The following is a 22,817-nucleotide window of genomic DNA, read 5'->3' on the forward strand; positions in this document are numbered from 1 at the left end:
TTGAAAGGGGCCTTCAGGTATTGCGGTTTTTTTTATCTATTTTGAATAAATTGGACTTTAACACTTTTTTACATGTTCCCATTACATACCATAACATTAAAACTTTTAAATTGTTGCTTGCTTTTTTTTTTTTTTTTTTTTTAAATTCCAACTCTTTCCTCTTCTGTGTATTGTTAAATCAAATCTGGATTCCAGGTATGGCAATTTTTACATTGTTACATTGTTCCCATGTGAGGCCCTATGTGCATATGCTGGTGGGATCAGCACATATTGCACATACTCAGATTTATTTCCCTTCTCTTTAAGCCCTGGTGCACACTTCTGCAAATTCTATGCGGATCAGATGCAATCTAAAAAAACGCAGATTCGCATGTCATGTAAAAAAAAACCCCATTATTTCCAGTGAAGGCTGTTCACATATATGCGGGGCGAATTTGATCCGGTTAAAAAAAAAGGGTCCTGTGCGAGTTTAGGGCGTTGCAAATTTCAGCTCCATAGACTTCCAAGGGTCCGGATTGAAATCGCAATCCAGTGTTCACATCACTGCAAATTTTTTTTTTTTTTTTTTTATTTGTCTAATTTTTATAGAAAATAAAATCAGATGTGACCACTCCCCTCACGAATTCGCACAAAATGTGCTTTGAAATCGCAGGACTAAAACGTATTTTCACTTGCTTTTGGTTCCTGTGATTAGCAGCTGCCCTGCTGCATTGTGAACACAGAAGGTCGCTTGCTCAGCACAGGTGCCATTCGGGGAATAATTGGCATCTTCTTAGTGAATGCAAAGTGTGTTCTGACTGAAGGAGGTGGACAGGCAGGGTGGTGAAGTCGCAAACTCCACCTTGTCCGATAACACTTTGCATTTTCTCAATATAAAGTATTTTTATCAGAATGGTGCCCATGCAGGGTGGATGACCACTTGCTTTCACAATACAGCAGGGCAGTTGCTGGGCATGGGACTCTGAAGCTAATGAGGATCACTGGAGCAGCGGTGCGTACTAGAGGACTCCAAGTCTGGCACATAAATACTTAACATTGTTCCAAGCTGGACCAATTTAACTATGTAAAAATTGCCATACATAAACTTCAGCTTTATAGTATGGGGCTGGGGAGTTATGTAACATAACCATAAATAACCCTGTCTGTACTGTGCTGGCAGATCTTCATTGTCAGTTGTAAACTAGATATGCAGTATCCTAACAGGTTTAAACATCTCAAGGCTTGAGGGATGCATTGTATTTATATGTTAATGCAAAAAAAGAAAAAAAAAACTCTCCTTAACGTGTTACTAAACCCTGGACCCTGCATTCACTGTAGCTGGTCTCCCACAGTACACATGGAAATGCAATAGTTGTAGTAAATATAATCTTAGATTGTAAGCTCTAAGGAGCAAGGCCCTCTGGTTCTTACTGTATTTAAGTGTATTGTATTTGTACTGTTTACTCTCAAGTTGTAAAGCGTTACGTAAACTGTTGGCGCTATATAAATCCTTTATAATATATACTGTATATATATATTGAGTATAAGCCGACCCGAATATAAGCAGAGACATCTAATTTTACCACAAAAAGCTGGGAGAACTTACTGATTTGAGTATAAGCCTAGGGTGAGAAAAGCGCAGCTACTGTAAGTGGAAAAGAGGGTCAACAATGCCCATTTGCAGCCTCACTGTGCCCATTTGTAGCCATAGGACCCCAAACTTCAAACTCTGTAGTTAAGGGTTCCTAGATGCCCCCTAGCTGCAGCCAAAATTTGGGGTCTCTGGACCCAAAGGGTCCTGAAATGACATTGCTGCAGATGGACACAGTTGACCGACTTTGGGGCCCCGTATCTTGGGGCCACTTGGTGCTAGGAACTCCAAATTTGGTGTGCAAACCCAGTGGAACTAGCACTACAACATATCTGAGATACGGGGCCCCAGAGTCGGTTCGGAAAATGTCAAGCACTTTTCTGCAGCAGAGAATGACATTTTCCGAACCAGCTTTGGATATGTTGTAGTGCTAGTTCCACTGGGTTTGCACACTGAGTTTGGGGTTCCTAGCACCAAGTGGCCCCAAGATACGGGGCCCTAAAGTCGGTTCGGAAAATGTCATTCTCTGCTGTAGAAAAGTGCTTGACTCGAGTATAAACCGAGGGGGGCATTTTCAGCACACAAAAAACTGCTTAAAAACTCAGCTTATACTCGAGTATATACAGTAATTATAAACTGCTAAATATCTCTTCTCATCAGCAGCAGTACAGGGCAGTCTTGTGACTTCTATCAGTGTCTGGTTAAAGCTTGTAGGATGAGTTTTCATTCTGCTCAGACTGTCCTTTGAGGCTGCAGGACCCCTGACCCTCTGTCTGGACAGTGCTGATTGGCCCTGTGCTGATCACATGAACCCTCCCTAGAAAAAAAAATAAACTCTAGCAATACACACTAAACTGAGCTGCGCAGCTTGTCCCCTGGCCTCTGTACTATCAGGAGATTAATTGGGGACTGTGGAAGAAGGGGAGGATCAGAGAAGACAGGATCAAACAGCCTTTTAAAAAACACAATGCAGAGGATTAACCCCTTAGGTTCCACAGTGAGTATAACAACCATGCTTTACTGCATATACAGACTGATTTTACTGTTGTGGGTTTAGTAACCCTTTAAATCTATCCCCTAATTGCAAACTAGTCTGAAGAATTTTTGAAGCTGTCTATAAAGTCCTATAAACCTGCTTCAAAGAAGCAACTCGAAAGATAAGAAATGCGTTTATTTAGCGGTATGCAGTGTGAATGGGAGCACATAACAATCATTGTGGGGGCTTCTCAGCTTTGATTGCAAAAGTGGAAATCGGGGAAATCAAATGTTTACATGAGCGATCTGTGCTGATCGGCCTTTTCCATGCTCTGCTTGGTTCATGGATGCGTCTGAAGAGCGGCTCAGAGCGTGTTTTGCATCTTTTGTGTCCGGTTGCTTGTTCTCATGGTTTTTGGTCGTCTGCTCTAATATCAGGTGACTTTGCCATGTCCGCCCGTCTGCTCTGAGAACAGCAGGTGTGACAGTTCTCGCCGACTGAAGTTAATGTGATTACTTTAATTAGATAAGAGACTTAGCTGGATTCCAATTAAATGTACCTGACTGCACCACTGGCTGAACTCCTCCGCAGCACTTTCGTTCTGTTTGGCCGGTTGAAGCCGGTGAGGGCAGAGAAAGTGCCGCCTATGCCGGGGTGTTAGTGGGCCCCTGCCGCCTGCATTGTAGAGAGACATTTCATGTGATCAGCCTAATTTACATGACTACGCACGACGCTCCCAATTCAGTAATGGCTTCTAAACCTTGTTTTGGATCCTAATTTTGAGAGCAAGCATCCATCAATACATTTACTAATTATATATGCATGCTGTACTTTCTGCTTGGTAAGCACAGCACAGGCCTTGTGTTTTGTAAATCAGTCCCAGTAAAAAATAGAAGCCATTCCTATCTTTTCAGTCATTTTGTGTTTATTAATATGTGCATTGAGTTCAAGTATATGTAAACTCGACCAACTAACGTCTTATTTGCTCAATTTTTGGTCTGTTAAATTTATCTTTGATAAATTATTAAAGAGGGAGTCCACCTGAAAAAAAAAATTATTAAAAGCCAGCAGCTACAAATACTGCAGCTGCTGACTTTTAATAAACGGACACTTACCTGTCCAGGAGTCCAGCGATGTCGGCAGCCGAAGCCAAGCAATAGCTCGGCTCTCGGCTGCTGCCGCCACCATTCTCCGGAGGGGTCGAGACTCCCGCGGGAGTCTATTCCCAGAAGTGGGTGCAGATACCTGTCTAATACAGGTATCTGCACCCCCCTCCCCCCTGAAAGGTGCCAATTGTGGTACTGGAGGGGGGGGGAGGAATCAGATGAGCAGAAGTTCCACTTTTGGGTGGAACTCCGCTTTAATATATCTATTCAGTAAGCGCCCAAAATACCTGACAAGCCCAGTGCTGTATACTTACCCTTTTTTTAGTACAATTTGGTCACATGATCCTGCAGCTCCGGCTCCCATGTCAGTGAGTGGCAGCTGCAGGGGAGAGGAGCAAGCGCTGATAACGGCTGGGTCATGGGAGCCTATGGGTGACGTCATGGCTCCTGGAATTCCCAGCCATTGTCAAGTTCTCCATTACACAGGGGAGCTGAAGCTGCAGGATCACACGACTAGACTAATGGTTCGTACACACGATCCGAATATTGTACGAAAACTGCTGTCCGAGGAAGAATCGTACGATTTTCGGATCGTGTGTGCACTACTTTCGACAGCCGATCATGACAGTTCATCCGATATTATTCAATCGGACATGCACAAAAATTTTCCTCATACAATTTCAGATCGTACGATTTTTGTTTAGTCAGTATAGTTGTCGTCCGAAAATACAATACAAATACATTACAACACGTGACATCACTTCCGATTTTTTTTTTTCTATCGTACGAGAATTTTTGTAACTTTATTTACCTATTCAATTTCTACTTGTGACTATTAAGCGAAAAAGGTTGTACGATCTGTCGTACGATATTCGGATCGTGTGTACATGCCATTAGAAAAGGTACGTATACAATCTTCTTTTTTTTTTTTTTTTTTTACATAGGCAGGAGAGGATAAGAACATTTTTAGGACTAGTTGGTGTAAAGCCTCATACACACCACTAGATCAAACCCCTGGGTTAAACAAAAAAAAAAAAAATGGACAGCTCAGATTGGGGCTGCTGTACTAACAATCTGATGTTAGTATAGCGATCTTCCATGCTGAGCTTTTGTGTTCTGACAGTCCACCTCCTGCCAGAACACTCTGATCAGCGCGCTCGGCTATTGGCTAAGAGCACTGATCAGGAACCGGTCCGCAGACCTTTTTCGGTCATGAGTCTCCGACAGAAGTTGGCTTCTGTTGTGCCGGTTTCTATTGAACCAGCGGACTTTCGGCCCGTGTGTACTTGGCTTTATGCTTGAATTACACTTCAACTTTGTTCTATGGGGGCAACACTGCTCCTGCATAGGTACTGTACAGTGAGTAATCGTCAGCACCCGACGACAGCAAATCTTAATGGCTCGATCTCCAGATGTAATTGGCGAAGAAGCCTGGAAAAAAAGCGAATGCAACCACCACATCTGAGGTCTGGTAAGCTGCAATTTTATTGCATTTTTATTCTTTTGGCTTAAACACACTTGAAACTTGTACTAACCAATCCTTTGGGAAATAATTTCCCTTTGGGATTAATAAAGTATTCTGTAAAGTGTAGCAAGATGGCAAACGTGATTCTCCACATCGAGAATGATTCGGCTAAGTGAGACTGTACAATTTTCTGGGTGGCTCATCCTTCAAAGGATCTCTAAACCCTAGAATAATAATGTATTCTACTGATGTATTACCTTGTTCTTTAAGGATGCTATGTGTGCTGTCTGACATAAGCTGGCCATACGTGGATCCGTCTATGGGCAGGCTGGGTGCACAGAAGTCAATCTCTCAATTTCTGTACCACCAGCCTGTTGGAAAATATTAACTTGATCAGTGCCGCTAGTTATGGCCAGCAGTGCTGATCAATGTATTTTGATGGTTGGGACGTTTCCACGCTGTAAAAATACAGCAGCTCCAGAGGAAAGATTCCTCTATCCACCTTCAAATATGTGAATGGGGGGAATCAATTCAGTTTCTTTCATTCAACAAAAGAAAATGAACCCTGTATGGCCTGCTCTACAAATAGCCACTAGAGGGATTATCCATAAATCTATATATGAAATATCAGTATAAAGTTTTGGTACAGTAAGCTTGTATATTCTAGATGCTGTACAAAAATGAAGGGAAGGTCTGTAGGAAGTGCATTAGAACTTCCTTTTTACAGACTAAGAACAATCAGGAAGGGTTTCTAGAGCCCAGCTGAAGGTATGAAGATGATGTGGTTGTGGGGGGTTGTTTAGCCGCACACAGCTGACTTCCTGTTCTCTAATCATGGAAGATCATTTAGCACGGCTCATCATTGCCTTTTTTTTTTTTTTTAAATATTGATTCCTAATAACTGTAAAATATACCACACAATATACACATGCTTGTTGGAAATATTGTTACATCTTTTTTTTTTTTTTTTCTACCTATTGGGGTATATTATTATTATACAGGATTTATATAGTGCCAGTAGTTAATGCAGGACTTTACAATGTAAAAGGGAGACAGACAGTACAGTTACAATACAAGAGGGTTAAAAGGGCCCTGCTCAAAAGAGCTTACAATCTAATATTACTCACAATGTGTATAAAGTTGTAAAAATCTTGCAGGGCTTTTAACCCTTCCTTTATTTAAAATATAGTTTGGCTGGATTTGCATAATAGCTTTTGGGTAAATTTGGTCAACTGTGTGTGATTTTCTGTGTCACAATACAGGTACAAAAAAAGAGAAAAGAGTAGTGGGACTTTAAATGTGTCATTGCGAATGATACATAATAAATTTAAAAAAAAAAAAAAATATATATATATATATGTGTGTGTGTGTATGTATGTGTGTATATGTATATATATATATTAAAATTTATTATCACATTGGGCATTCCATAATCTTAGAACGTGTGTGTGTGTGTGTGTGTATATATAATATTTATTTAAATGTATATATGTTGCATGAAGCCTGAGGAAGAGCATGAGAAGCTCACAACTGTACAGTAGCTGCTATTTGTAACCTTTTTATGCCTTGAGAGCAACTGATACAATATATGATTTTTGCATTGGAGAATGTGTCCCTTTTTGTGTGTGTATGTATGTGTGTGTGTGTATGTATATATATGTGTGTATATATATATATATATATATATATATATATATATATATATATATATATATATATATATATATATATATATATATAATAACACACAAAAGACTGGCATATAAAATACAAATGATCACTGAGCATGATAATGAATGCAAAGTAGGTAATACAGATCATCATGTAAACATGATTAGCGAGATAAATTCATAAGTTATGATCTAGGTAGTTTAAAGTAGAACTATAAGCAAAACTTTTATTAAAATTATTTTAGATGGAGTAAGTTAAGATGGTAGATTTTACCAGCTTTTTCACTGGGGAGATTTCCGTTCACTTGCATTCTCTTATACCCTGTACACACGACCGTTTTTTTCCGCCGGAATAAACTCTGAAGGTTTTTCCGACGGAATTCCGCTGAAACCGCCTTGCATACACACAATCCCACCAAAGTCCGACCATCAAGAACGCTGTGACGTACGATAGGACTAAAAAAAAGGAAGTTCAATAACTTCCGTCTCGTACTTGCTTCAGAGCATGAGTCGTTTTTGGTCCGTTAGAACAGCATACAGACGAGCGGATTTCCCGATGGGAATTGGTTCCGTCAGAAATATTTAGAACATGTTCTATTTCTAGGTCCGTCAGAATTTTCGGGAAAAAAAGTCAGATGAGACCTACACACGATCAGAATATACGATGAAAATCTTCCGTCTGACTTTTTCTGTCGGACATTCCCCTCGTGTGTACGCATCGTTAGCCAAATCCTTGAGAAGACATTCCTCCAAAGTGATGGAAATCTCCGGTTGTCCTCATTGGAAGATTTCCGCCTCTATTCTGGATATAACCCAACATTTTGATTCCCCTTCACTTTTCAGTGATGGTACAGGGCAAATAGAGAGGGGTGAATAACTGTAATGGGGTACAGAAAGCAATGAAAAGATGTTCTGATCCATCTCCTATCTACCCAGATAAAATGTTGCATTCGGTTATATTTTAGGGTTGTCAGTTCAGCAATTTTCTAAGAAAAGAATCATTGCTACCTGGCTATTTTTTCAGCAATTAAGTTTTAGCGGTATTTCATGTCGCTGATAACATCACCTCTTTTCACCACTATTCACTGGAGAGACATTTGTAGCAGAGCAAACCAACCTCCATGCTGTAGCATTGGTTTATCTTGTAGCAGCAGCAGATCTCTTCTTAGCGACAAGTCACCAGCGACTCTGTCGATAAAATCATTGTCAATTACTGCCATTAGTGATTTGTAAATAGAAATCTCTGCCACAAAATTTCCCCTATGACCTCAGCAAAGCGGGGCTTAGAATTCCCTCAGTCTTCAAACTGGAATGTACTTGGCCAAAGGGTGGCCATTTTGTCTCAGGTCCTCATTGGTCTCATTGGTCTCATTGGTCTCGCTCTGCCTGGCTTGTCCCTGTATTTGTGCGGACATCCTGGACAGAAACCTACTTGTTTGGGAGATAAAATCTTGCGTTCCTCAGTAATCTCTTCATTGTTGAGCTGTACTGTAGAATTCCTGGTGTGTCGGTGTGCTCATTGCTGCCATAACGGAGTTCGTTCTGATGGTTTTAGGACAGGATGTGATGTCCTTGTGAAAAGAATACAGAATTTATACTTTTAATAGCAGGAAATACACCCCACAAAGAGTAGGTTTATCATCCATGGCTAATCTTCTTCTTTTGTAATGCAAAACCGTTGGAGATGGAGGCTCGATCTTTACCTTTTCTTTTTTTTTTTTTTTTTTTTTTTTTTACTACTCAGGCCAGTATAGCACCCATTTTGTTATGCTGATTGGTGGCCTTTGATGGCATTGTGACACTGCTGCTGACTTGCTGATCTCAAGCTGAGCTCGTGTTCCAGATTTGGTGCCTGAGCTCCCCCTGCTGGTTGACTGTTGTAGTGCTGTGTACATACTCTAAAACAACACATGAGAACAACAAAAAGACCAAGGGCCTGATGTCTGAGTATCAGCACTATATACTGGATATACCTTCCGAGGAGAAGACATCACATAAACTGGACAAACACCAGTAGATGTTTTGTGTTTGTACGGAAACTCAGAAAAATCAGGGATACAGTAGCACTATGGACTACGCAAATTTTGTATAAAGAGCCTGAAAAATGTTTGTTTGCTGTGCCAGTGTTTCAAGATTGGCATTCGTTTCAGGATGGGCATACCCCATATGATCTTTCCTGACCAAAATCACATTCAGTCTTTGAATGTTGTTAATTTTTCTCAACTGTAGTGGCAAAGAAAACGATCGATTTGATCCTGTTAACTATTGGAAAATTGAACATTCCAAAAGTCTTCTTTCTTTCCGGTGTATGACCAGCTTTACATCCAAACCTGCCCTAACCTTTTATCAAATTGGTGGTTTTGGTGAAAGTTCTAATTGTTAGTAGCCCCATACACATGATGAGACTATCGAACGATTGATCGTACCTTTTTTCTTTTTTTTTTTTTGGCATGCTTGTGTCCTATCGAAAACCAAGAGGTTACTAAAATTACAGAACTTCTCGCAAGACAAAATTCAATTTCGGAAGTATTGTAATGTATTCTTTAACTTCCGAGCATGCGTGGTCCTGGTCACAAAATTCTTTTGTACAAATACTACAGTAATTACACAAAATTTCTTGTACAGGAGAGTTTTTCATGCTTGTCCCTTTGGATATTTTCACATGAACTGTCCTGATTGGCTCTCAAAAGCTGTGTACGATTGAATCAATTATTGTATGATGTCTCCGAATGTTTTTTTTTTTTTTTTGTTCGGTGTTCTCATCATGTGGTCGTCTTGTCTGCCTATTTCATTGAAGCTTTTGCCCAGACAACAATGGGAATATTTGGGAGATCGGTGTTGGGATCAGATGAGAGGTCTGGCTACTTTGTACTAGTTTAAAGTGGAACTTTACCCATAACGTAATAAAAATGTCCTTTTAGCAAGGAGCACGCATTCCATATTATGCTACCAAAATTAGTATTTGCTGTAAATTGCCTCCAGCATTGTTCCTGTTTCTTCTTGCCAAAGGCTGTGATTTTTGCTGAAGCCCACAGCCCCTGAGCAGCAGTAAATATTTAGGCTCAACAGATCAGCCTCTACAAATTCGGCAGTGTCTAAAAATATAAAGCAACTAGGCTTATATGTACATTTTCCATACTTCCTGAGGAAGTAGACTGGATTCTGAGAAATGTGTCAAATATTTTGCCATTTTTCACTCTCCTTTTTATCAAGTATTCTAGCTTGTGTTTGAGACCGCGCTGGACTGACTGGATTGGTCGCTGGTCCTGGGTGGGTGTTCATGTGGGCAAAAAGGGAGGAATGCCTTCCGGTGGATAGTGCCTAATAAATGATGGTGGCAATGTGCCCTCTTGGGTTGCTGCGTTTTCTGTGTGACTTTAGTCATTTCCGCATGTAGACTTGGATAAAAAGGAAGGAGCGCCCAGTGTCCAGAGAATTGCAACTTCTAAGGTATGGTTCATAGACATTTACATCAAGCCAAGGTGTTTCGGGGAATAGACCCCCCCCCCCCCTTTCTTCAGGGCTATCTTTGTTTTGTTTGCTGGCCCTGAAGAAGGGGGGAGTTTATTCCCCCAAAACGCATTAACTTGATGTACATGTTGCTACTTTCTAATAAAGGACTATGGACCATACTTTAGAAGTTACAATTCTCTGGCTATCGGGCGCTCCTTCCTTTTCTATACACGTCATCAAGTATTCTGGAATTTTGATGGATAGTAAAGGGCAGATGTATGGGAGGGGATGTGATTGTCGGTACATTAATATTGAACAATTGTGCCTTTTTGGGGAGAAATATATTTTTTTAATGTATTATCTTATTTGATGATTTTTTTAATTTTTTCAATTGGATATTCAGGACTTACGGTATTTACAGTTGACAAGTCAATTTTTTTGCAACTTTGGTGATATGAATCTAATAATACTTGGGATGTGACGTGATCCATCACCAATCTATGGACTATTTTATTTTAGTCACAAAATGTCAAAGTAAGCAATTGTCCCCACTTCCCCATGGGCCTGCTCTCACACTGTGCCAAGCCTGAGCATGCTTACATCGCCTCTGCCTACACAGATGGGTACTGTTTCTGAGCCAGCCCACCTCCAGTGGGCCAGGGCATCGTATGCTGAATCGTGCCCAAGCCCAGTACAGAATGACTACAATGGTCAAACTGGACTTGGGGAGGGGTCAGGGGTCACTGTGCTCTGGTATGGTATGGATTGCCTAGTGTCATTAAGCACCCTTGGTGGGCAGAAGCTGGTAGCGGATTCCACGTGTGCCGCTCTTTGGAAAAAACATTGTCGCTTTTAGTTGTCTGAGCTTTTCAGTGTCTTGCAGCTCAATGTAACAAAAAAAAATACCCCCATCTGAAACCTTATTTGAACACTTTACATATTTAAAGATCCCTCTCTCATCACTCTTCTTTTTGCCCCTCGGGGCTGGACATATTGAACTGTTCATGTCTTCCTTGTTAAGATCACCTTTATGAAACCCCATTCATTAATCTTATTCATCTACAGCTGTTACTTTTGTCGGTTACTGCTGTCTCGTGTCCTCGTTTGGACTGAAGTGCGCTGTAACTTATGGCCCGTACACACAATCCGAAAATCGGCCGAAAAATACTGCTTTCGATACGATAATCAGATCGTTTGTACAGAACCTTCAAGAGCCAATCACGACAGTTCATCCAATTTATTATCCAATGGGGACAAGCACAAATTTTTCTCGTACGATACCAGATCGTACGATTTTCATTTTAATCGGTACAGTTGTTGTCCGAAAACACAAATGCACTACAACACATGACATTATATATTATTATTATTATTTCTGTTGTACGAGAATTTTCGAACCTTTAGTAAACTCCATTTTTGATATGCGACTGGCATGCAAAAAAAGACAATCTGTCATCTGTTTTTTGGATCGTGTTTACGGGCGATTAAAGGGTACGGAGGTCGATGGGTAGACTTACATGGTTGGTTGCCACCATTTTGTTGATTTTTTTTTTTTTTTTTTTTTTTTCCCCCAATGCTAAGACAGTATAGTACATCTGAACTGTACACAATATTATAATGTTATTGCTAGTCACCTAGTCACTTTTTTTTTTCTTACTGAATTGCAATTGAGAGACTATGGAGGTAGACATTGTGTGTGTGTTTTGTGTGTCTGTTTTTTTTTTTTTTTTTTTTTTTTATACTTCTAAACATTAGAACTATTTGGCATGCTGATTCATTGGGTTGAGTACATTGATCTTGAAAATATATACAGATAAGGATTTTGTAAAACAAATGAAACATCGGGGGATCGCAAAGCATGAAAAGTTTCTAAGACCTCCATTCACTCAAAGTACCCATCTACTCCGTGCCGCCCCCACCAGGAGAAGACCGTAATTATTATTGCTATCGGCTATAGCAGCCGCTTGCGCTAATCACAGGTAAAACCCGGCATGCTGATTGTACCCAAGTTTGATTGATCAACCTGGTATATATCTCAGCCAGTTCATTAGAAGGTTCAAACCGTGCATGGCCTGCCTAAGATGTGTGATTTTCTGCTTTCTACAATACAGTGAAACACCCACAAGTGCTCCTGGTAGCTAAAGAATGTTATGTTTGCCTAGGCTTTAGGTGGGGAGGTCAGAAGCAATATCTTTGATATTTTCATTATTATATAGGAGGGCTATTATTTAAAGGGTAATTTTTAATGAACATACAAATGATTACTGATGCTGGTATGGACCATACTGATTTGTGAGCAGTGTGATGGGTCCTCTATAAGCCGTTTGCGTAACATCCATGTTTGTGTACAATGTCATTAAATGAGCACATCAGAACAGAAACTGATGTCGGTAAAGCCAGTATCTGGCCCTTTGCCCATAGCACATGTGGTGATACAGAACTTGACGTTACTGTGGATCTTGGTGGGATGAGAGGCTGTCCTTTGGACTTTCTGTTTCTGCGTTTTTTACGGAAATGATTTGTCAGCTGAGCTTGCAATGCTGTGACTCCCTCGCCGAGCGTTTCCGCCTTTTGTAGAGAATTGGTGGCCTAAAAGTGAATGTGATCTGCTTAAAGTGAACCTATTAAAAAAAAAAAAAGGAACAAAACACTAAAATGACCAAAGTTCGAGCCATGTATGGCTAGCTTCAGGCTTTGAGTCGCTGGCCTAGAATAGATGTTTGCGACTTCTGTTGCGGATTTTCTGCATGCTTGTTGTGCAGAATCCAGAGACATCCGGGCAACTGGCATATTCTAAAGGTCAGCAATGGTAGCCGCCACAATTCTCTCATGACTGGCGTAATTCAAAATAACTGGAGCTCCTGTGCAAGATGAGACTGCATGCTCTGGTAATTTGTACTGCTTTTGTATTGTGATTCAGCTCCAGCCTCAGAAGCCAAAAGAAATAAATGATTATATTGTTTGCCAGAGCTACGTCACACCAGAGAAAGCAAAAGCAACTCAAACTCCTCTGAGCGCCTTCAAGAATGGGGGAGAGTGGCCAGGCCGATCTGTCAGGGTTTCCCATAGTGGTGAGGTTGACAAGCCCCTTTAAGTATATCCATGAGATGGACAATTTATGTAATAAATTAAGTCGTCAGGGTGGGAATGTTCCCTTCAAACTCTTGATGTGGGTGTGATAGCACTGGACCAATAGAAATAAAAACTGGTTCCGATGGATCTATTGTAAAGTGATTCCTCTTTTTAAAAGAAGAAGGTCTGTGATTGAAGCCTGATGTAGGTGGACCCTGTTCTTGTCCTCTTACAAGGAGATCACCAGATGGGTATGGAGGAGTGCCTGCTACAAAAGTTCATCTCACTTATGACTTTTTCAAACATTTAATGGTTAAGGGCATCAGATACAACCAATGCCTTTCAGGGGAAAAAGCCTCCTCCCTTCTTCAAGGCTTGAGCAGGAGATCTTAATAAAAATCACGCCAAGATGCACAAAGGGACCTGTGTTGAGACTTGATGAATACTAGCGTCTCCTGACGGCACTGTAGGCAGCCAGCTGTGTACCGTCAGGAGACAGCAGCAGCAATCTAGCCCTACCATTTGTGCATTCTGTTATTTAATTAATACTGACTGCTAAAGCCCTGAAGAAGGGGGGAGGCTTTTTTTTTTTTCTCACCCCCCCCCCCCACGAAACATGTTGGCTGTATCTGATGCTCTTAACCATTAAATGTTTCAAAAAGACCTTTAAGTGAGATGAACTTTTGTAGAGGGCACTACTCAGACATTCGGGGTTCATCAAACTCTTGGCAGCCACAAAGTGAAGAAAATTGCTCATAGGTCCCATACATATTGGGGCGTTTGCTCAGCTCTTCTAAACTCTCTTCTCCTGGCAGGGAAAAATGTGCGTTTTTGCAAAACTCAATTAGGCGCGTCAAGTGTATGGGTGGGCGTTCATTCATTTCATTGGTCATAATATGAATTTATTCTGGCCATCAAAGTAAGTGAACACACAGGGCACATTACGCTGGAGCAGGGCACATGGGCACAGGGCACATTACGTGGGCACAGGGCACATTACGTGGGCACAGGGCACATTACGTGGGCACAGGGCACATTACGTGGGCACAGGGCACATTACGTGGGCACAGGGCACATTACGTGGGCACAGGGCACATTACGTGGGCGCAGGGCACATTACGTGGGCGCAGGGCACATTACGTGGGCGCAGGGCACATTACGTGGGCGCAGGGCACATGGGAACAGGGCACATTACGTGGGAGCAGGGCACATGGGAACAGGGCACATTAAGCGGGAGCAGGGCACATGGGAACAGGGCACATTAAGCGGGAGCAGGGCACATGGGAACAGGGCACATTAAGCGGGAGCAGGGCACATGGGAACAGGGCACATTAAGCGGGAGCAGGGCACATGGGAACAGGGCACATTAAGCGGGAGCAGGGCACATGGGAACAGGGCACATTAAGCGGGAGCAGGGCACATGGGAACAGGGCACATTAAGCGGGAGCAGGGCACATGGGAACAGGGCACATTAAGCGGGAGCAGGGCACATGGGAACAGGGCACATTAAGCGGGAGCAGGGCACATGGGAACAGGGCACATTAAGCGGGAGCAGGGCACATGGGAACAGGGCACATTAAGCGGGAGCAGGGCACATGGGAACAGGGCACATTAAGCGGGAGCAGGGCACATGGGAACAGGGCACATTACAAGGAGGCAGGGCACATGGGAACAGGGCACATTACAAGGAGGCAGGGCACATGGGAACAGGGCATATTACAAGGAGGCAGGGCACATTATGTGGGAGCAGGGCACATTACATGCGCCCCAATGTGAAAGGGGTCTAAATAAAAAATGTGATCTCTGAGTCTGATATTTACCAGATTCAACCTCCAATAGTATATACAGTACATCTCTTCTGTCTGTTATTCTCAGAGTGGATTTGAGATTTTGCTCCCTAACCATATAGTTGGTTATCACCTGTAAACACCTTTGTGTGCATGAACATATAGACTAACATAGAGGGGCAAATGGGGAGAGTGTTCCTTCCAATTGGGGACAGGATCTGTAAAAATGTGACCAGGGTTCTCAAGCTGGTTACACAAGGACCGAAGTTCAGCCGATTGAGCAGGGACCGGACAAATTTTGATCTGTGTGTAACCCTCCCTGCTCGACAGAAGCCTACTGGAAAACCTTCAGCCAGCAGCTTGCAGCCAATTGGCTGAAGCATTGATCACCGCCGTTGGAATTTAGTGTCCCAGCAGGGGACGATTCTTACATCCACCTCACTTTTTCAGCCTGTAGGCTGAATAGGAAAAAAAAGAGCAGTGTGTACCTAGCCTCGTGCACACCTTAAGAATATCAGACGAATGATCCTCCATGTTTTTTTGCATGCTAATCTGATCGAAAACCAATAGGTTACGAAAATTCTCGAACAACGGAATACAACTACGGAAGTGATATATTGTAATTTATTCTTTCATTTCCGAGCATGCATGGTCACGTTCATATGATTTTCTTTCTGTACAAATACCATACTAATTCCAAGAAAAAATGTTTGTTCTGTTTGTAAAACATTTACATTTTTGTGTTTTTGTCCCTTCGGATATTTTCACAGATTATCAGACAGCAGTATTTTTTTGTCTGATTCTTCTGATCTTGTGTACTATGCTTTAGGCTAACCATACACATATAGGTTTCTCTCATTCAGCCCACGTAAGAAATCTAATACTTTTCTCTCTGCACAGTAAACAAGGGGGCATGTACGAAAAAGGTCTGCCGATCGACTCTCAATCAGCCATCTCCGCCATTGGACCGGAGTGTTCTGGCGGGGGGGGGGGGGGGGGCGGCCGGCTAACGCAATAGTTCAGCAGGGGAGATAACTGTACTAATATCGGTTCGTTAGTACTGCGGCTTCGACCTGAGCTGTCAGTTTTGTTGTTTTTTTTTTTTATTCAGCCGTCTGGGTTGAACGAAAAAAAAAAAACTAGTAGTGTATACGAAGCTTTAACCCTTTTTTATAATCTATTCCAAAACTTGGGGGGGGGGGTTCTAGATAGTTTAGACCAGTGATGGTGAACCTTGGCACCCCAGATGTTTTGGAACTACATTTCCCATGATGCTCATGCACTCTGCAGTGTAGTTGAGCATCATGGGAAATGTAGTTCCAAAACATCTGGGGTGCCAAGGTTTGCCATCACTGGTTTAGACCATACCGCTTGGTCACTGACCCAGTTGGACATCAGAATGTTAATGACATCACTCTGCTTATTGTTCTCTCCTGCCATCATGCCGCCAATGTTAGACTGGCAGCACTTTTCAGTGTTTGTAGTTTCTGACTTGGCAAGCAGTGCTTACCCTTCCTTCCTCTCTTGGGCTTGCTGAACAGAGAAACCTAATATAAGGACAGAGCAAGATACTAATATGATTTTTATTTTTCATTAAATCGATAACTGGATTAAAGTGTATGTATGTGTAATATAATTTTAGTTTTATTTTTTTATTTATTTTTTTATAATTCAACATTAAAGAAAACCTAATGTGTGAGAAGCCTCAGCTGGAAACTGCACCCCCAATTTCCAAGATGTGTTCTAGTGCTGGTGAAGTAAATGGTACCTGGCTCCCTTCAAGTGATGTCCAAGCCCCAGGAACAGCATGCACCCTTGGAAACTGCAGCTTCCATCTGATACTTCTCACTTGTATTTTGCTTTGTGACAGACCTTATTATACATTGGAAAATTCCCTCCCAGTTGCTGAGGGACAGTGCAGGCCAATGCTTGGAGTAGCTGATGATCTATAGACCCCGTACAGCATCTGTTAATCACAAAATGTCTGTTTCTTTCCACAGAGTGCGGCAGCCGCCCCAAGCCCAGTTCTTGGCAACATTCCTCCCAGCGATGGGATGCCAGGAGGACCCATTCCCCCCGGCTTCTTCCAGGTAAGACCCTCGTTGTTTTTTTTTGACTGTGTCCTTGGCTGTCCTGGATGACCAGTGCCAGCTAGTTAGTCTCTGTAGGAGAGAAGAGTTCTGGGATGTTTCCAAAGAGTGTAAGCAGCCAGGTTTGCAGCGGCGTTGCTGGCTCGAACAGCAGCCAGATCCCTGATTAGTGGGCGTACAGGTGCCGTGCCGTCCTCCCTCTGTTCCTCCGCCGCTAATTATGGGACCTGCTAATCAGCAGGAATTATCAGTGGCATTAATGTTTAGCAAAGCTGTTAAACAAGTGCTTGCAAAATGGCTAATTAATTTCTGTTAATTAAGGCAAACTGCTCATAGTAACTAGCCGTCTTCGCTCCAGCGGCGGGTTCATGGGACACTCCTCTTCTCACGGGGTTAAGGAGATGCATTACAGCAGCAGAGTTTGGTCTACGGAGAGCGCAGTCATCAGTCTTCGTTCACCTCCTGGAGGCAGAGGTGATTTGTCACTGAGCATAGCGTGGAAGCAGGCCTTTAGGCCAGTTGTGGCTAGACTGGCTCTGCAGTTGCTAAGGAACTACATTCCCCAGCAAGCATAGATCCATGCCTAATATGCTGCTGAATGTGAAAGCTCATGGCTGTCCACGAACTACAAATCCCAGCATGCACATCATATCATTTCTTATAACTGCACCTTAAATGTGCATTGTGGTTCCCCTGCTCTGCAGATCACTATAGCCAAATATTAATTTGCATTGTCTGCCCATTCCTTAGACCAGCTTCTCACCCTTCTGTCCTCGCTGCCCTGCATGGCCATAAAGAATAAAGGTTCTCCTGAGCATTGAGCATATCCATTCAGCACGAACATGCACCCATTATATAAATGAACAAATCTATTTGGCACCAGCCTACGTTGGTCGTACTATGTGTGTGTGTGTATTCATGTGAGATAGGAACTTTCAATTGTAAGCTTCTTTAGGTAGGGACTGATGTAAATGTACAGTATGTTAAGCGCTCCAAAAATTGACGGCAATACATAAATACTTGTAATTAAAAAAAAAAAAAAAAGACGCACTTTCTGATAATTGGTGTCGCTCAGCGGTTGTCCCTCTCTGATTTTTTTTTTTTTTTCTGCTGGCTGATGTTAACTGCACTCCCTAGTTTATAGATATTCATCAGAGCGAAAAGCTTCAAATCTATAAAGTGCATAAAGGAATACAGAACAGCAGTCCTAAAATAATGTAAATGTCGCATTAAAAATGTCTTCCTGATAAACAGTGAAGCACGCTAGCCATGCAGTTTTCTCAAGCGGCATGCCAATATTGGGTCTACCACCTGCTGAACAGCTATCATCTCCAGCCGCATGCAACCATGGCTCTAAAACCTGCTGTTGCTAACCTAAAGCCCTCCAGCTGCTAAAATAAAGAAGAAAAAAGACAAACGCAGCCGTACTTTGTGAGCAACTGCAGCTAAACAAGGATCTTTCAGCTCCTGAGGAACTTAAAGTCCCAGCAACCAACCAAGCCTGCCTCTTTAACAGCTTTGGCCATGTGTGTCCCTGCATCCCTAAGGTTAAGAATTTGCAAATCCCAGCCAATATAGAACGTTGTATCTGAAGTTTTCCAGTTGCTAAAATCCCATAAGTTATACTGCAATGATTTAAAAAAATCATGTTTAACTATTTGCTGACCGTGCTATAGCCGAAAGATGGCTACAGCGCGTTCGTCCATTTCTGGGAGGACGTCTATTGAGGTTCTCCCGGAACCATGTGCCCACTGCGGCGCGCTCTGTGAATGATGTGTCTTTCGGACACAGCTGATCACAGATAGGGGTAAAGAGGCAATCACAGCATTTATTTACCACATGATCAGCTGTCTCCAATCACAGCTGATCACGATGTAAACACACTTGCCGGTTATTGGCATTCCTTTCCTCAAGCTGTAACAGCGTGGGGAAGGGATAGAGCCGGTAACTGGCAAGTGTGAAAGGGGACATCTGCACTGCTAATCGGAGCACTGATCATCCGTGTCCTTATTGTCGGCGCCCATCGGTGCAGCCTCATCAGCGCCCATCGGTGCAGCCTCATCAGCGCCCATCGGTGCAGCCTCATCAGCGCCCATGAGTGACAAACTGTTTTTTTTTGGTTCAGAATTTTTGGTCTTTTTTCATTTGTTTAGCAAAAAATAAAAACCCCAGTGGTGATTAAATACCACCAAAATAAAGCTCCATTTCTGTGAAAAAAAAGTATAACCATTTCATATGTTACAGTGCTGCATGACCGTGCAATTGTCATTCAAAGTGCTGAAAGCTGAAAATTGTCCTGGGCAGGAAAGGGGTGAAAGTGCCCAGTAGGCAACTGGTTAAAGTCACTAAACCCAAAAGCAAAAATGTAATAAATGGCAGCATTCCAGTCGTCAGCTGTGGTGGCTGCATTCGTTTTTTTTTTTTTTTTCAACCTAAGAGCAGAGCAAGTACCTTATCACTTCCTGCAAGCTTAAAAGAATCAAAATCAACCTTTCTTGTGTAAACTACTAACTAATCCCATCATCCACTATATAATGGTGATTAAGGATGAGCTCCGGCGTGTTCGCACAGCCCACGTGCAGAGCCCGCCAGGAAGACGGCGCTGCGCTAATCACAGGCAGTGAGACATTTACCCGATGCACGGCTGCAGAGATCGGGAAATGTCTCACTGCCTGTGATTAGCGCAGTGCTGACGTCCTGGCGGGCTCTGCATGTGGACTGTGTGAACACGCCTGAGCTCATCCTTAATGGTGATGAACGAAGGCAGACAGCCTGGATGCCTAAGCAGCAAGAAGTGTGTTCCGGAAGGCAGAAAAATGCAGCCACTATATTAAAGGACAAGTAGGCTGCAAAATATTAAAGCAAAACTCAGAATTATTTTTTTCTCTCATGCAGTGGGGCTGTGCCCGCAATGCATGGGTTAACTGCTTGTTTTGTCCAGGCGCAAAAAGGCTATACATACCCAATCCTCTGAAAAACAGCACTCCCCTACGCCCAGTGGTGGACTGTTCCTGTTATCCTCACGTCCAGAGCCGGTCTATGGGCGTCCCATGCACAGGACCACTAGCATGCAGGGGGCAGGGACCGGTCTTGTGCTCAGAGGAGCGGCGGATTAAGTAAGTATATGTCTGCTCTCCTCACCCCTAGACAAAAAAGAGCAGTTAACCCCCTGCATGGGAATCCCCCCCAGCGTTGTTCTTTAAATAGTTTTTGGAGTTTAGATACGCTTTAACTTTGTATGAAAAACTGAAAGGGTCCCAGCAGAACCCTATTCAAAATCCATATTTTCATAAATGCGTTACCGTATGGTTTGGTTCATACAAGTGTATACCTAAGGGCTGCCATAATTTCTCATTGCAAATGCAAGGTTATGCTTTCAACGTTTATGGTTTTAAGTTTTTAAAGAATAGAATTTTCTTATGACGTAAATATTAGTTGCAACCAGCAGGTGTAGCAAATACTTTCATTTTAAAAGTTTTGAGGAGGAGAATCCTGGACAGCCAAGTCTGTTCTGCAACATCGCTGGATCAATTAGGGGGGCTGCCGCATAGAATGCATTAAGATAAAAAAAAAAAAAAAAAAACAAACTTCTCACTTTACAATCCCTCCAGGTACAAGTTTGAGTATAAATACAACTGATGTAAAGTAACTGGTTTGTTGATGTGCAATGTAATATGCTTGAGAGATTCAAAATCTGTACATCACTGGTAATAACTACTACATGCTCCTTGTGTGTAATTGTAAACCCCACCAAAACATTAAGCTGGAAAGCCCAGCATTCTTTGCAAGAAGGGCCTTATCCCCACTATAAGGTTGTAGATTTTGTGCAAAGAGAAAAAAAGAATAGTACAATGTAGTACCCATAGTACTACAACCTTAGTACGCATGAAAAATGATCTGGGAAGTATGAACAAAGTTCATGCTTCCGAGATCATTATCTCCTGCGTTTCAGATGTACCTCCCTTTACCAGGGTTTTGCCTTGTTTTGTGTGCATTTTTTATTATTATTATTATTATTATACAGGATTTATATAGTGCCACCAGTTGGCGCAGCGCTTTACAATATAAAGGGGGACAATACAATTCAATGCAAGAGGGTTAGGAGGGCCCTGCTCCTGTGAGCTTACAATCTAATAGGGAGGGAAGCATTTTCACACGTGTTTTACATGCATTTAGACTTGTGAACCCTGGGCACACCGAATTCTATGTTCAGTAAATGCAAAAAACTGAACACTGCTAAATGCAGGTAAACTCATGTCGAAGGATGCCTCAAGTCATTTTTTTTAATGCTTTTTTTTATGCTTTGCTGTCAGAATATATTGATCAGCGGCTGCAGACACTGATCGACAAAAGTTTGCCAGCTTGTCCACATTCTACAGAGTTCAATCAAACAATCGACTTCTATCAAACCGAGACAGTCACAATTCCTGCTAAATAGGCTGGATTTCAATCCATCTATGGCCAGCTTAGGAGTCCTCTTGTACCACTGAAAGCCGGAGTGCTCTAATATGAACGCTGCAACACTTCTGAAGTATTGGAGGTTGCCCGTTTCCTCCTGATTGGCCCATCACATTGATAGATGACCTCCGTAAACAACTAGGGGGTTGCAGAAGACATGCTAGCCTAGCTCACCACCCAGTAGTAGTGTAGAAGACTTGTTGAGCCTTCCTGTATGTCAGTGAAGGCCATCCATCAAAATGGTGAGGCTGGAGGGTGAATGATTACATTTATAAACTTTTATCAGCTTAAAAAAATACAATTGACCTAAAACTACTACAATTTCACTTTTAAAACAAGCAAAATACATCCACGTTTGCCCATGTTTTAATGCTTTAAAAACTCTGCAGGTCCAGAAAATACTTGTTTTGCCAGAAATGTTCTCCGTTTCAGAATTTCCTGTTGTGCCCTTTTTTCTGGACTAAAAAAAAAAAAAAAAAAAAAAAAAATGGTGTCAGCCCTACCCAGCTATCTTTTACTAAGCAGAATTGCTCCCACTCCTCTCATTGCCATGAAGTGTTGTGCAGTCCAAGAACATGGAGGGGTAATTAAAGTCTTTGAGGTAAAGGAATGTTGCACAGAACAGAGGACAATGTGTGTTTTGTTTTTTTGTTTTTGTGTTTTTTATTGCAGTTATTGAAAATATATAATAAAAAGTGTTCAATGGCAAAATTGACCAAATGCAAATATAAGAAGGTTATTGTTATGCAGAAGAAGCCTTCAAAAGTGGTTGTGCTATACATCTTGGCCCACAGGCAACGCTCTCCTCAATATTAATGAAAAACTATACCATATCTAAAAATATTACATAATGTAAATATCTGTATAGTCTCTGTAGCCGGCGGTATGACAGAACGTTGATATGCCCTTGGTTTATAGTAACTTTATGATTTTTATGTTTTTATGTTCTTTTCAGCAGGGTCCCCCAGGATCTCAGCCATCTCCTCATGCACAGCCACCACCTCACAACCCCAACATGATGGGTCCTCACAGTCAGGTAAGTGACTAGTTCAGCTGGACTCAGTAGTGCCTCTGTTTTGATCCACATATGATCTTGACTCTCTAGATGTAAATTGTATTCTGGAACTGCCGTACTAAATCTGCCTCTAGCTGCAGAGTGCTTACTTTCTG

At 42.1% G+C, this 22,817-nt stretch overlaps 1 protein-coding gene across 7 annotated transcripts in view; it reads left to right on the plus strand.

Moving 5' to 3' along the window:
• Window positions 1-22,817, plus strand: part of SSBP3 (single stranded DNA binding protein 3) — a 113,169-nt gene that overhangs the window by 69,343 nt on the left and 21,009 nt on the right. For 4 of the 7 annotated variants that reach the window (XM_073593469.1, XM_073593467.1, XM_073593473.1 and 1 more), the window contains exons 5-6: window positions 17,100-17,189; window positions 22,603-22,683. In XM_073593469.1, the coding sequence (XP_073449570.1) occupies window positions 17,100-17,189; window positions 22,603-22,683 (171 nt within the window). The remainder of the gene's footprint in view (window positions 1-17,099; window positions 17,190-22,602; window positions 22,684-22,817) is intronic. The other 3 variants (XM_073593468.1, XM_073593474.1, XM_073593472.1) reach the window with 1 other exon arrangement.

Source organism: Aquarana catesbeiana, linkage group LG07, assembly GCF_042186555.1.
Source record: "Aquarana catesbeiana isolate 2022-GZ linkage group LG07, ASM4218655v1, whole genome shotgun sequence".
In the NCBI taxonomy this organism is placed as follows: Eukaryota; Metazoa; Chordata; class Amphibia; order Anura; family Ranidae; genus Aquarana; species Aquarana catesbeiana.